Below are 13299 nucleotides of genomic sequence, written 5' to 3' on the forward strand. Positions count from 1 at the left end.
AAAAATGGTGTATACAGATGCCAATATGCACTTAAACAATAAAACAAAATATACAAGTTTTTTGAAAGTATTTTTAGTTAAATATTCAAATTTAAAAAATTTTAACTTTTATTGGATTACTTTTTAAAATATTAAAATATTTTTTATAATTGTTTTTAACTTTCTTATTTTTTAGTGTGCCCCTTCTATTACGAACCTCTAATTTAATGCATCCCTGACGCACAGCTGTCATCATCGCCGCCCTTGTAAAAAACAAGTGAGTCTTTTCGTACAATTGGAAGCCGAATTTTACGTAAATAATTAGCAAGTCACTTTGTTTAGCGCCTGAAAGTCGTGTTCCAGCGATATTACAAGATGGCCTTCAACTTCACCGCCTTCACGTATATTGTGGCCTTGATCGGCGATGCATTTTTAATATTTTTCGCAATATTTCATGTTATTGCGTTCGACGAGTTAAAAACTGATTACAAAAACCCAATTGATCAGTGCAATAGCCTCAACCCGGTCAGTAAACCTGGTGCTTCCTCTTAAAGTTAGTCATTTAATTGTTATTATTATATTTCAGCTGGTTTTACCGGAGTATTTGCTGCACATTTTCCTCAATTTGTTGTTCTTGTTCTGCGGTGAATGGTTCTCACTATGCATCAACATACCCCTCATAGCCTATCATATTTGGCGGTAAGTGACTCATTTTACGAGGCTGGAATGGGACACCAAATAGAAAACTATTAACTCTTTGCATTACTAATGTTTCTGTAATTTTCAGCTACAAAAATCGCCCCGTGATGTCTGGACCCGGACTGTACGATCCCACCACGGTCCTAAAAACCGATACTTTATCCCGGAATATGCGAGAGGGTTGGATTAAACTGGCCGTCTACTTGATCAGCTTCTTCTACTACATATACGGGTAATTATAATTGATTTCTGGGTGGCCGGGTCCTCGTTTGTCTAACGTTTCTCGCTAATTTTAGCATGGTTTATTCGCTCATCTCGACATAGAGGGCATTGAGGCAGCTGCCTGGGGATCTCATTGTTGGCGCCAGTGCATCCGCATCGTGTATTAGTTGTCATAACTCGGGAAGAGACTCCCTTTTTAGGGGAGACTCTCCATCAACAGCGAACAATACTTCACTTGTAAATTCTAGTGTAAATCCATACAAACATCTTACAGCTTTGTTTTTTATAATATTTAATCTATTGTGTGCAGTAAGAGATTGTAACGTGTTTTTATTTTGATTTTTGCATTTCACATACTTGGTGTAGTTGGATTTTAAGCATTAAATAAAAATCAAATCGAAGTAACCAATTTTCATTTTTCCTGTTTAGCTTGAGGGATAGCGGAGTCTTTGACTGAACACGAGGAACGTGGAGCAACACTTTAGATAATAAAGATTGCGAAAGGTGCTTAACCTTATCAGCAGGGCCAACATAGAAATAGCCCCAGTATTTTATATGGTTAGGTGCTAATGATTAGCAAGCACTTTTCATGTACATAATTTGTTAGTCAAACATTTAGTAACATTAGTAAACATTTTCCTCATTTAAATAACAAATATGGCATCCCCATTGAATAATATATCTAGATTTAATGAATATATATTTGAAATAAATACAAATTGTATGATTGATAATGAAATATATACCTTAGACTACTGTGAAAGTATAAAACATTAAAAACAAAAGATATTTGTAATGTTACTCATATGCATATGTTGCTCCACATTCAAAGTCACCCTCTAGTTCCCCAAATAAATCCCATTTGCTTTCATACGTATTTATAACTTTATTTTACAATCGTTCCGGGAGGCCACAGCTTGGAATAAACAATATTGTGATTAAATCTTGATTAAATTAAAATGCTGTATACATGGGTAGGTACATGGGGCGTTTAATGGGCAACTGGCGTTTGATTACGACATAAAAACAACGAAGAACAGGAAGAAGAATATAAGAACGCCGAATATCTTGATCATCAACCAGCGGTTCTTGGAGACGGACTGAAAGTATTTCAGGATCTCGCCGTGGGCCGCCTCAATATTTAATTCCGCATCCGCCACATTCGTGTCAATACGCTCCACGATCTCTTCCTGCTCCTTGACCATATGCGCCAGCTGCTGGAAAATGCCACCCAACTCAACGATGGTAGATTCTATGTTTTGCATGGTTTCCGCCCGCTGCTGGACGTAGTTATCCGAGTCATCGTAGATGGCCATCTGTGTCTGGGTTGACAGGAGCGGTGTTGAATCGCTGCTTCCCATGTCTATGCTCACTGCTTGATTTTCCTCGCTGAGGAGCAGCGACCCCTGCTTAGCCGTCGACGGCGAGACGGTGTGGGCAGCCAACGGACCTGGTCCCTGGCTAAACTGATCACGCCGCGTCTTCTGCTGCTTGAGGTTCTCTGTGCGCACCTCCAAAATCTGCTTGAAGTCCGTGCTCATGCTGGCCAGCTTGGATTGCAGGGCCAGTACCATGTTGGAGGAATGTGACACCAAGTGTTTGCCGTTCGTGTGACGCCGTTGGTCCTTGGAGATGTCCTGCAGTCGGGCGATCTGTTGGTTCAACGCATTAAGGTCGCCTTTGATGATGTAGGTCAGCTCCTGGATCTCTTGCGGTCTGTCGTCGAATAGACTCTTCTTTTTGGCCACTGAAATGAACAGTATTAAAAAGCTTATAAGATAATTTATTTTTGAAAACATATGGATAACATCCATATCTAAGCATTTTAGAAGGTCATAAAACCAATAGAAAACTAATTAATGGGGGATCCACAGAAACTTAATTGTCATTTCAGGTGTCTAAATGTATGGAGTAAATAAAGCATATAGTACTCTTTCTAAATGATTTCCTTATACTTATCAGCCTAAAATACTTTCTTGCATACTTTTAGGCACCTGGTGACTTCTGTGTCACCCCCAATATAAGGGAATATTTTTTCAATTTGAATGTGTAACACTAATCGGTTTCCTGAGAAACCACGTACTTACACATGGTGAGCTTCTCTAGCTTGGCGTAGGTGCTGGCTATGTTCTTGCCGATGAACCTGGCCACCATCATGAACTCCGAATAGCTCTGCACCTGCTTGGCTTTGCGGGGATCGCGGATATTGACTGCCCTGGTGATGTTGCGTGCCTGCAGCGATCGAATCGCGTTGGCGAACTCGCCCGTCCGATCGCGGGCAGCCATGACGAAGATCTCCGGCTCGGGTTCCGACTCCTGGTGCTCCTCCCTCGGTTGATAAAACTGCGAACTGGTCGGAATGGAAGCTGGGTAGCTGTAGTTGCTTTGGCTATTGTCGTTAGTGCCCTGTTGATTGCCGGTGACCACGGCGGCAGCGGCAGTCAAGGTGCGCAGTGCCTGGCCAGAGAAGGCTCGAAGGTTCCACTGGCGAGCCGCCTTGCCGTACTTATCGTCGGAGTAGTCGACTGCCTCAAGGGATTGCCCCGACTGGTTGGCGTCTCCAATCTGGATGGCCGCCTCGTGAGCAGACGGTGGTTGAACCAAAGACTGTGCTAAGAGTCCTACCGATCCGCCAGCTGCTCCCGTTCCCCCAGATCCTGCGCCTGCTCCTCCCTGCTGATCCTCTTGAATGGTATAGGTACTGCTGCTGTAATCCTGCTGGTCCGTTTGATGGAGGCGTCTTCGGGTTTGCATCTCATTTCAGATTGCAGCTTGTCCCGGGGAGTTGACGTTGCCGTTTTCTCATATGCACACAAAAACGATCTGATCTGTTGGACTTTCCTGCGATTGGCGAAATTTTCCCCCTTTGTTTTCTTTTCTGAAGCACTGTTTTTTCGTTCGTTTTACCGCTCGGCACTTAGTTGGCAGTCCTGTGTGTCCTAAACAAAATATAATTTTGGTTTTGTTTAAGCATTTTCCCTGGGTTTTGCCTAAAATTCATAATAATTGTTGAAGATTGCAGAAAACTCACTCACACGCACCAACACACACACTCATTTCACACACACACGAGCACACCTCACAGATGACAGATGACGATGACGTGTTGATATCTAAGCAACTATCGATAGTTCGCGGCTGTTCGGTTTTCCCGTCAGATCTAGCTATTTTGAGAATTGTAAAATCAATTAAAACTATATTTAAGCTCAACGACTTCCATTTTTGTATGTTTACTATTCTCCAAAATGTCTTACAGCTAAGAAAAATCTTTTATTTTTGAGATACAGCACCTATGTTTTAGTTATATTGAGCCATTAGCAATATACCATGGCATTGGCTAATTGTTATATCAAAAACAATACCTAAAATTCCACACACAAAAAACTAGAATGTCTTCATTTTATTTTGTTTGTTTGAGAATATTATACTAATTTTGTCGTTATTTTAGCTTTTACTCCATTTTAGTTTACCCCTAAAAATAGCTATAAGCCACGACAACACTGACATGCACATATCGATAACCAACGGCGAGCAACGCTAGTTTTTTTCTTTTCAACTTTTAATTCTTCTCTTAATTAAGCCAACCAAAATAGCCATAGTTTATCAAAGAAAATGACACTGTATCACTTTGGAAATTGCGTGGCCCTGCTGACGCCGTACTACTTCACCTACAAATACTCCGGCCTGTGAGTTTCCCGCTGTTTTCACTCTGCAAACTGCCAAGTCCGCCAGGTCAATGAAAACATTTATGAATTGTCCCGGTTTTTATGTTTTTCACAGATCAGAATATGGAGCCTTCTGGAAGTGCGTGCAGGCCGGCGGCATTTACATATTCACACAGCTCGTCAAGATGCTCGTGCTGGCCACATTCTTCTACTCGGACGCACCTTCCTCCAGCGGCGAGTTCAACTTCTTCGCGGTGCGTGTGCTTATCTTTATTTACCTTTACCCAATTGCTGAGGTTAAGGTGTCTACTCTCTGCTTTTAGGAGATCTTCAGGTGCAGCGTGGACATCGCCGATCTGCTCGGGTTTGCCCTTATCCTGAGTCGCATTCCTGGCAAGGGACACTCCAAACTTATCACCGCTGGACTTGGATGTAGGTTGAACCAAATAACTTAATTAAAGCCATGATGAGGGTAGTTTTACAAGTTTTACTTTTTGATCCTTAACTTGTACAATCTATTAGATACTCATCTAGCGTAGTTTAGAGTTCATCTCTTATATTGAATAATGGAGCTAGCCGATCAACATTTGTTTGATCTTTTTACTGACAGGAATTTTAAAATTGTATTCGCTTAGAAATAATTTCTCTTAAAAGGTTTTCTACCTCTGATAACCAAAAGCCCTTAAAACTAAAGATATACTACTTTTTTGCAGGGGCCACTGCCGAGGTGATTCTCTCTCGAGGCATTATGCTGTGGGTAGGAGCCCGAGGAACTGAGTTCAGCTGGATCTACATACTCAAGTGTCTGGAGTCGAATGTGCTCCTGGTGCAGCACATAACCACGGCCACTCTGATCTGGCTGTTCACCCGTCACGATCTCAACAAGGCGCTGAAACCGCTGGTTAGTTTGTTGCTGGCGGTGACAGTCTTCAAGGGCGTCTGGCTAGAGGGCATGCTCCACATCCTGACCCTCGGACCCTGGCTGACGGTGGCTGTGAAAGCGCTCGTGGCTGCCGTAATTGGATTCTGCACGCTGCACATCTACTCGGGTCTGGCCCAGCAGATCGGCATTTAATTCATTGATTGTGCCACACTCCTTGTATCCTTTTTGTTTTGTAATTTGTTTATTTTTGATGTTGTCACAGAGAGAATGAGATTTTGTAACGAAGACAACAATTACGGTTTAGAGAATTACCCCAAATGTTAATGAATTATAGCTACGATAACGTAATAGTAACAAAAATATGTACACGAGTTTTAATGGGTACAGTGAAACTAGACAGTATTTCATCGACAAGGAAAAAATAAACGATTTGACTTAGGCATCCTTGCCCGATTTAACAATAACAAGATGATAATGAATAGTTTAAGAAGACGGCTTCTTAAAGGATTGCAATTTTTGCACAGAAGGCTAATTTTAGCTTATACCTATAACGATAACTGAATGGTACATTTTGACCGAACTAACAATTACAAAGTTGTGGCGATACCCATGAAAACAACAGTTTATAGTCTTATAGACTCGTTATAAAATGTTTAGAAAGTCTCGCCTTGCGTAAGATTTTCTATGAGCTTAGCGGACTCTTTGCCCAGAGTAATTTGGTCCATTTCAAGGGAGTTAATTCGCTTTGAGATCTCTATGAATCTGTCGCGTCTAAGATCTGAAATTGAATTTCTGTATTATTTTGTATCAACTATTTTAATTTTAGCTTACACAACAAATGAAGAAAAGCTAGCGAAGCCTTGATGCGATCAACAAAAGATTTGATGAAATCATTGGCATTGATTCCAATGATTTCTGGATTATTACGCCAAATGCTTAAAAGTTCCATCATCACGCTATGAATATCTGTGGAAAATGAAAATATTAGGTATATATCCATGTCTTTTGTGTGAATTTATCTCACCAAAATTATTATTCTGACATAGTAGACTGCGTTCATACAAATTGTTATTATTGATTGGTAGATCGTTACCAATTACATAGCTAGGTTGCTCAGGAGTTAGTAAAATGTCTTCCATTTCGAGGGGAATAGGTTGATTTATATATGCGTCTGTATTTCTTGAACTTTTCTTGCCAGCTAGCTGAGCAAAGATTTCCTTGGAAAGCGTCTCTGTAAATTCGCTGCCAAATATTGTTCTTAATGTATTTTCAGACTCGTTTTGCATTTGATCTTTATTTGAGTTAATGCCGATGTTATTACTTATAGCTGAACAAAATAAACTAAAAAGAAAAATTAAATTAAAAAGCTAGAATCGGCAAGCCGAAGTTTATGTACCTTGCAGCTTGCAGTTACTGAAATCGCATACTCAAACGATTTGAAAGCAAATATACCGACAGTTCCTATGACAGATTTTTTGTCCGAATTTTACATAAACAAGAAAGGAAGTTAGCTTCGGCAAGCCGAAGCTTATATACCCTTGCAGCTATAATTATTAAATTTAAAAACACAAAAAATGATATTCCCAATAGTATAAGATAATATGTCAAAAAACACCGAAGCTATAATTTGTTTCATATTATTTTCCTACCAATTTTTCGATCGTTCCTATGGCAGCTATATGATATAGTCGTCCGATTTTGATAAAATTAAATTCGAAATTCAGAACTAATTAAAAAATGTTATTTCCAAGCGTAGGAGGTTATATGTTAAAAAACACCGAAGCTATAGTTTGTTTCATATTATTTTCCTACCAATTTTCCGATCGTTCCTATGGCAGCTGTATGATATAGTCGTCCGATTTTGATAAAATTAAATTCGAAATTCAGAACTAATTAAAAAATGTTATTTCCGAGCGTTGGAGGTTATATGTTGAAAAACACCGAAGCTATAATTTGTTTCATATTATTTTTCCACCAATTTTCCGATCGTTCCTATGGCAGCTATATGATATAGTCGTCCGATTTCGATATAATTTAATTCAAAATTCAAAACTAATTAAAAAATGTTATTTCCAAGCTTAGGAGGTTATATGCTAAAAAACACCAAAGATATAATTTTTTTAAATTTTTTTGCCCGATTATTCCTATGGGAGCTATAAGATATAGTTGTCCGATCCGGCTGGTTCCGACTTATATACTACCTGCAAAAGATATAAGACTTTTGGGAAAGTTTCAGCCCGATAGCTTTAAAACTGAGAGACTAGTTTGCGTAGAAACGGACGGACAGACGGACAGACGGACAGACGGACAGACGGACATGGCTAAACCGACTCGTCTAGTCATGCTGATCAAGAATATATATACTTTATGGGGTCGGAAACGTCTCCTTCACTGCGTTGCAAACTTCTGACTGAAATCAATATACCCTCTGCAAGGGTATAAAAATTGGAAACTCAAAAATCTTAAAATGTATTGTTACATTTACATGATCCAGAGTAGAAGAGCGTATGACTAAAAACAACAAAGCTATACTTTTATTTAGATTATTTTATCATTCATTTTTAAAACGTACCTATGGCAGCTGTATGATATAGTCGGCTTATTATAAAATCATTTTATTTAGAATTCTGGAATCAGAAAATAGGATATACCCAAAGTAGAAGAGAATATGATCGAGAACAACGATGTTATAATTTTGTTTCCGTTATTTCTTTAATCATTCCTATGGGAGCTGAAGTATAAAGTTGTCTAGTCTGCCTAGTTTGCGTAGAAACGACAGACGGACGAACACGCAGACGCGGCTAGATTGACTCGTCTAGTGAAATTTCGAAAATGTCTCCTATACTGCTTTGAAAACGTCTGACTGAAATCACAATACCCTCTGCAAGGGTATTTAAATTGCTGAAAAACAATGACTTACTTGTTATTCAGTTTACATAAAAGTTCGTTCGGTGTTTTTAGCTGTTTCGATGGCTCTTTTACTATAACCTCTCTAGATGAATAATCATTCATATACTTGAGTCTTTGCTTTACCAGTTGTTCTTTAGTGTACTCAATACGCTTGTCTACTATCAGCTTTCTTTTGCGACGATTTTTCGGCTTGCTGTATGTGATTTCTTCAAAATTCTCCAATACATACTGGACCGATGGTTCGCAGCATACTTGAGATATGTCAGCTGGCTCAATGTTATGCGGAAAGATTTGGGTCATAATAGCATTGTTAGCTTCGAAAACATTTACTTCATCCAATCTCGGCATTTTATCTGGTAAAATGTCAGTTGAATCTTGGGTTACTGAGCGCCGCTTTACTATAAAAATTTTTTTTAGATGAATTGACTTTCTAACTGGAGTTTTCCTTACATGTTTTCCTTTGGTCGCCTTTGGGGAAAAGTTCTTCGAAAATGGTTAAATCCATATCCTCGCCGTCGCCAAAACCATCAGATGGCATAATATGGCTCTGATCTTCGTGAATTTGAAATTCTTCGGTAATGGTAATGGCATGATATGACTTTGATTGTGTGCAACTTCTGGGTGGTTCAATGGACTGTTGTGAACAAATTAAGTAGATGAAAAAGGAAATTGTTTAATACATGTATTGATTGGCGGCCCACCTCGTGTAAGTCCTCTTCCACCTGCTGTGTGTACTCTGATTGCCACAACTGACATTCGGATAGTATATTTTCGTAATACTCCTGAGTGGATTTGTCCAGAAGCTCCGACTCCTGCAATCTGGGACGCTTGGAGACGGTGACCTTTGACTTCTTGGTAATCACGCGCTTACGTTTGCGTTGGCATCCTATCCCCGATTCCTTGACCACTACAGATTTCGTGGTCGTAAGAACCAAATCCACGTTGGTACGTTTCATTTGCTCCATCAAAAGCATGGTATCCCCTAAGAGTATGAGAAATATAATATGTTTAAGCGGTTCCCTAAAATTCAAACCAACGCCTACCCAAAAGTATGTCCACCTGACATCTATAAATATTGGTAGCGCCGTATGCCAAGCGCGAAAAATCCTTAAAACTAAAATTTTCCTTCTTCCTTGTTGCCAAAAGATTTGATCGGCGGCCTCTAAATGAGTTTTCTTCTATTAAATTAGTGATTTGCTTGCTTAAAAGTTGAAAATTTAGTTGGGGAGTTGAAATGATTAGGTAAGTACGGCTTTATTTACCAACAAGCGACTATATCCACAGCGGCGATCTCATTACGATCGAATTGTGCAAAAGCCGATGAATGGGACTTGCGGCCTCGGCCTCCCACTTTCCAGCACGAATCGAGGATGTTTCCCTTAAACAAATCTAAGTCCAGCTTAGGTATCGCCATATTACCTACTACATTAAACACTTAAACCGTACCCGAAAAGGGTATTTAAAAAGATATTGCCAAAAAAGGTGAACTTTTAAAATGGCGGCGTAGTACGCGTAGCCCTCAGCTAACGGTACTTTCTATTTGGCAGCCCTAAGGAGACTAGAGGTGACAGAAATGATCGAAATATCGTATCGGTATTTAAATTCCAAGCGTTGACGTCCAGGGAAAATCCAAATAAAAGTTCTTTTAAAAATATAAATGAAAAGTAGCCAATATTTTAAGAAAACATTATGAATATAGTCTGTGTGAGAAAAAAAAAATTGTATTTAATTATTATAAGCGATATATGGATCTATCGTCTCGTAAAACTAAGCGATGTTTTTGATTAGCTCGTGATAATTTTTGGCGTTCAGTGAACGGTCGCACTGCAGGAAAGAAAACAAAAAAACCAAAAACAAAAGGACAGGAAAAATACATTGAACATTTACTAAAAGAAAAGTGATACATAATCTCTACGACAACTGCCAAAGAATACGCAGGCCCCTTCCCAGATTCCCCAGAATACTAAAGAACTAAAACTATGGTAAAAGATTTAAGACATGTCGGAAAACAATCAATTACCAAATTGAAAACATGACTAATATAGGAGAGTGGGCGTGTTTTTGTTTGTGTTCTTCGATCGCCGACTGTTGTCCCCAGATAACTTTGGTGATTCCAGTTCATTAATCAATTAAATCGGTCTTTGCAGGGTGATAACAATATATGCGATATTAGCAACGAAGTTCTGGAGGAACTGAAGAAGTTTCGATTCAGCAAGAGCAAAAATAATGCCGCTTTGATATGTAAGAAATTATTGCCATGGAAACACAGGTTCTATAACCTAGGGTTCATTTAAAACATTCCAGTGAAAGTCGACCGGGAGAAGCAGTCTGTGGTTCTGGATGAGTTTATCGACGATATTTCAGTTGACGAACTGCAGGAAACACTGCCAGGACACCAGCCCCGATATGTGATCTATACTTATAAGATGGTGCACGACGATCAGCGCGTTTCCTACCCGATGTGCTTTATCTTTTACACACCAAGGGATAGTCAGGTGAGCAAACTTCGATATATGTAAAAGATATTATTCCTTTATATTAAATGTCAGTAAACACTTAACAACCATTTCTAAAAATAGTTTGAATGAAGACCTGTTATTTGTTTCCTTCACTTTTAGATCGAACTGCAGATGATGTATGCCTGCACAAAGGGCGCCCTTCAGCGCCAAGTGGATCTCACACGCGTCTACGAAATTCGCGAGCTGGACGAACTCACCGAGGAGTGGCTGAAAGCCAAGCTCAAGTAGAGAGGTTTCGACCTTCTCTGGGATAACCATTCCGGGCCGTTGTCAAAAGCAATATTTTATGATTGTTCTTCGATTTATTTTGGAGCTTTTTATAGACATATTCAAACTGGATCAAGCCGATACCAACGATGCATACCAATACCAAACAAACCAATATTGAGATACGACAATTTTTACCTACAGAAAACACAAATCAAGCTAAGTTTATACAACGTAATGACAATTTTATATAGACGATAGCATGCGACAAGTATGCGTGAGAAGTTCTTAGTGATTTTAGTTTTGCATTTAAGTAATAATCTTAAAAGAAGCTGTGCTTGCCAAATTTCTACATGTATTTATTGTAAAGATGTTGAAGCAAACATGACAAGAATATTCCATTTTATATAGACAAACTAAATAAAAGTGTTCAATATTAAAAGAGCGTTGTTGATCAGGACTGTTTGTAAAAAACCAATGACCAAAATAGCAATACCTCGCATCAAGGTACATCTACAACATAAACTAGCTTAGGTTTTAAAATACTTGTTTGTATATCATCCTGATTGTGTAATTTTTTAGTAATGCAATCTCTGAGCAGCCGTGTGGTGTAGCATCGTGTAGCGTCCTTCGCTGGGCGTGGGCGGTGGAGGAGGTGGTGGGGCCAACATATGGGCCATGGCAGCCATTCCCATTTGGGTGGCCGGGTTCGGTGGTCCCAGATGATGCAGGGCATCGTGATGGTAGTGATGTGACATGGGTGGTGCAGGTGGAAGTGGCAAATTAAGCAGGTTATTGTTGACCGCATGTGTGCGGAAATGCAAACTAAGACTGTCCGCCGTATCGAAAGCCTTGTCGCAGTCCGGGCACTTAAAGTGTGCGTGATCCAGGGTGTCCAGACCCACGGGATCCGTATCTATGGGCTCGTCATCATCATCGTCAACTATGTCATGATTCGTGCTGGACTCCAAAGGATGCAGCTTCAGTTTATGAGATCGCATATCTCTTCGCCTGCTAAAAGCCTTGCCGCAAACATCGCAATGGTGGTTTTTAATACCAGTATGGGTTATCATATGCTTGGAGAGATCACCGGCTGTGTAGAAGGCCTTTGGACAGAGCGAGCAAATCTGATCCCGCACTCCCAAGTGAATCTTTTGATGCGCTTGAAAGTTGCCCAATGCCGAGAACTGTTTGGAGCATATCTCACATTGAAATGGCTTGTCGCCCGTGTGAGTCCGTTCATGGACTTTTAGGTTGTACTTCTGGGCAAATCTCTGGATGCAAAAGCTGCATTGATAGGGTTTCTCTCCCGTATGAGTTCTAATGTGCTGCGTTAGTTGGGCGATGCACTTAAAACTCTTGTGGCATTCGTAGCAAGTGTGAGGCATCTTTGGCACCGGTTTGGGACCCCGTTTCTTGTGCTCCTCTGGAGGCTTCCTTTGGTAGCGGGATCGCCTCTTGCTTCCTTTGGTTTCCACCGGCTCCTCCTCGTCGCTGTCGCGCTGCGGAAGCGAGGGCTTCTCCACAAAGTCCGTGTTGGTTGCCGCATCCTGGCGCCAGGACTCCAGGATGCCCAAATATTGGCGGAGCCGCAGATCGTTGTTCTCGCACTCCTGTTTGAAGTGGAAAGCGACTCCCAACCGGTAAATGCAATTGTTGCAGATCACCGAGGGCAAGCCATCGGTTTTAAGCACCTACAATATATAAATAAATTATTTCTTATTTTTAAGTTGGTCGCTTAAAACCCACTCTAATTTTGGCACATTGCATCAACATCACCGAGGGCATCATGGCAAAGTCTGTGCTATAAATCGAAGTCACCGGATGTAGCTCCTCCAGGCAAACACGACATATTTTGTGTATATTATAGTCCATATTTTTACTAAGCAATTTAACAGAAATAAACAATCAATGTTCGAGTTTTTTATCAACAGCTGATTGTGACTAGGGCTGCATAAGAACAGTCAACGCTCGCAATGGTGAACCTATTTTGGATGGTATATTTTGTATTTAACTAATATTTAAATGCCTTAAAATTAAATAGGCTTAAGTACCGTAAAAGTGTTACATGCATATGTTTCTACAAGTTGGTATTGTGAAGAATTGATATTTTTTGTTCATTGTAGCCGATGTGCCCTGTTCGACCTGTCCCTGCGATATCGATAATTATTTATAGATTTCGAAACAGGCTTTTATTAAATCAACAAAATTGCAC

General features: G+C 40.0%; 6 protein-coding genes across 10 annotated transcripts; 3 read left to right on the forward strand and 3 right to left on the reverse strand.

The window, feature by feature from the left end:
* Window positions 1-195: 195 nt before the first annotated feature.
* On the forward strand, window positions 196-1217 carry LOC119548803 (protein cornichon). 2 transcript variants are annotated; one of them, XM_037856382.1, is made up of 5 exons: window positions 196-256; window positions 322-504; window positions 566-678; window positions 767-910; window positions 975-1217. In XM_037856382.1, exons 2-5 carry the CDS (start codon window positions 355-357, stop codon window positions 1000-1002), a joined length of 435 nt encoding a protein of 144 aa, XP_037712310.1. In that variant the 5' UTR covers window positions 196-256; window positions 322-354; the 3' UTR covers window positions 1003-1217. The 2 variants fall into 2 exon arrangements, with proteins under 2 accessions (XP_037712310.1, XP_037712308.1); XM_037856380.1 differs by lacking the exon at window positions 196-256 and having other exon boundaries at window positions 269-504.
* A 650-nt stretch (window positions 1218-1867) lies between these two features.
* On the reverse strand, window positions 1868-3950 carry LOC119548802 (syntaxin-5). Its single transcript, XM_037856379.1, has 3 exons — window positions 3932-3950; window positions 2988-3839; window positions 1868-2647 (listed from the first exon to the last, which is right to left on the reverse strand). Exons 2-3 carry the CDS (start codon window positions 3652-3654, stop codon window positions 1914-1916), a joined length of 1401 nt encoding a protein of 466 aa, XP_037712307.1. The 5' UTR covers window positions 3655-3839; window positions 3932-3950; the 3' UTR covers window positions 1868-1913.
* Window positions 3951-4420: 470 nt separating this feature from the next.
* LOC119547108 (transmembrane protein 147) lies at window positions 4421-5810 on the forward strand. The gene is made up of 4 exons (XM_037853818.1): window positions 4421-4586; window positions 4681-4819; window positions 4889-4997; window positions 5279-5810. The coding sequence occupies exons 1-4, from the start codon at window positions 4513-4515 to the stop codon at window positions 5638-5640; spliced, it is 684 nt and encodes a 227-aa protein (XP_037709746.1). The 5' UTR covers window positions 4421-4512; the 3' UTR covers window positions 5641-5810.
* A 27-nt stretch (window positions 5811-5837) lies between these two features.
* LOC119547106 lies at window positions 5838-9937 on the reverse strand. Of its 4 annotated transcripts, none has more exons than XM_037853813.1 (8): window positions 9621-9937; window positions 9402-9559; window positions 9060-9340; window positions 8809-8992; window positions 8369-8756; window positions 6473-6690; window positions 6280-6414; window positions 5838-6226 (listed from the first exon to the last, which is right to left on the reverse strand). In XM_037853813.1, exons 1-8 carry the CDS (start codon window positions 9770-9772, stop codon window positions 6102-6104), a joined length of 1641 nt encoding a protein of 546 aa, XP_037709741.1. In that variant the 5' UTR covers window positions 9773-9937; the 3' UTR covers window positions 5838-6101. The 4 variants fall into 4 exon arrangements, with proteins under 4 accessions (XP_037709741.1, XP_037709740.1, XP_037709742.1 ...); XM_037853812.1 differs by having other exon boundaries at window positions 6473-6789; XM_037853814.1 differs by having other exon boundaries at window positions 6473-6789; window positions 9402-9555; window positions 9621-9721.
* Window positions 9938-10187: 250 nt separating this feature from the next.
* LOC119547109 (glia maturation factor beta) lies at window positions 10188-11526 on the forward strand. Its single transcript, XM_037853819.1, has 4 exons — window positions 10188-10340; window positions 10506-10599; window positions 10663-10853; window positions 10977-11526. The coding sequence occupies exons 1-4, from the start codon at window positions 10338-10340 to the stop codon at window positions 11103-11105; spliced, it is 417 nt and encodes a 138-aa protein (XP_037709747.1). The 5' UTR covers window positions 10188-10337; the 3' UTR covers window positions 11106-11526.
* On the reverse strand, window positions 11520-13026 carry LOC119547107 (zinc finger protein OZF). The gene is made up of 2 exons (XM_037853817.1): window positions 12834-13026; window positions 11520-12778 (listed from the first exon to the last, which is right to left on the reverse strand). Exons 1-2 carry the CDS (start codon window positions 12957-12959, stop codon window positions 11663-11665), a joined length of 1242 nt encoding a protein of 413 aa, XP_037709745.1. The 5' UTR covers window positions 12960-13026; the 3' UTR covers window positions 11520-11662.
* Between the last annotated feature and the right edge of the window lie 273 nt (window positions 13027-13299).

Source organism: Drosophila subpulchrella, chromosome 2L (genome assembly GCF_014743375.2).
Source record: "Drosophila subpulchrella strain 33 F10 #4 breed RU33 chromosome 2L, RU_Dsub_v1.1 Primary Assembly, whole genome shotgun sequence".
NCBI classification, from domain to species: domain Eukaryota; kingdom Metazoa; phylum Arthropoda; class Insecta; order Diptera; family Drosophilidae; genus Drosophila; species Drosophila subpulchrella.

Coding starts and splice junctions, on each gene's coding strand:
- LOC119547109 (XM_037853819.1), top strand. Junction 10,600..10,662: donor AAATAATGCCGCTTTGATAT/GTAAGAAATTAT, acceptor AAAACATTCCAG/TGAAAGTCGACCGGGAGAAG. Junction 10,854..10,976: donor ACACACCAAGGGATAGTCAG/GTGAGCAAACTT, acceptor CTTCACTTTTAG/ATCGAACTGCAGATGATGTA.
- LOC119548803 (XM_037856382.1), top strand. CDS start 355: ATGGCCTTCAACTTCACCGCCTTCACGTATATTGTGGCCTTGATCGGC. Junction 505..565: donor AGTGCAATAGCCTCAACCCG/GTCAGTAAACCT, acceptor ATTATATTTCAG/CTGGTTTTACCGGAGTATTT. Junction 911..974: donor TTCTTCTACTACATATACGG/GTAATTATAATT, acceptor CGCTAATTTTAG/CATGGTTTATTCGCTCATCT.
- LOC119547106 (XM_037853812.1), bottom strand. CDS start 9,772: ATGGCGATACCTAAGCTGGACTTAGATTTGTTTAAGGGAAACATCCTC. Junction 9,341..9,401: donor TCAGGTGGACATACTTTTGG/GTAGGCGTTGGT, acceptor TCATACTCTTAG/GGGATACCATGCTTTTGATG. Junction 6,227..6,279: donor AGCTTTTCTTCATTTGTTGT/GTAAGCTAAAAT, acceptor ATTCAATTTCAG/ATCTTAGACGCGACAGATTC.
- LOC119548802 (XM_037856379.1), bottom strand. CDS start 3,654: ATGCAAACCCGAAGACGCCTCCATCAAACGGACCAGCAGGATTACAGC. Junction 2,648..2,987: donor GCTAGAGAAGCTCACCATGT/GTAAGTACGTGG, acceptor TGTTCATTTCAG/TGGCCAAAAAGAAGAGTCTA.
- LOC119547108 (XM_037853818.1), top strand. CDS start 4,513: ATGACACTGTATCACTTTGGAAATTGCGTGGCCCTGCTGACGCCGTAC. Junction 4,587..4,680: donor ACCTACAAATACTCCGGCCT/GTGAGTTTCCCG, acceptor TGTTTTTCACAG/ATCAGAATATGGAGCCTTCT. Junction 4,998..5,278: donor TATCACCGCTGGACTTGGAT/GTAGGTTGAACC, acceptor ACTTTTTTGCAG/GGGCCACTGCCGAGGTGATT.
- LOC119547107 (XM_037853817.1), bottom strand. CDS start 12,959: ATGGACTATAATATACACAAAATATGTCGTGTTTGCCTGGAGGAGCTA. Junction 12,779..12,833: donor TGCAATGTGCCAAAATTAGA/GTGGGTTTTAAG, acceptor TATATATTGTAG/GTGCTTAAAACCGATGGCTT.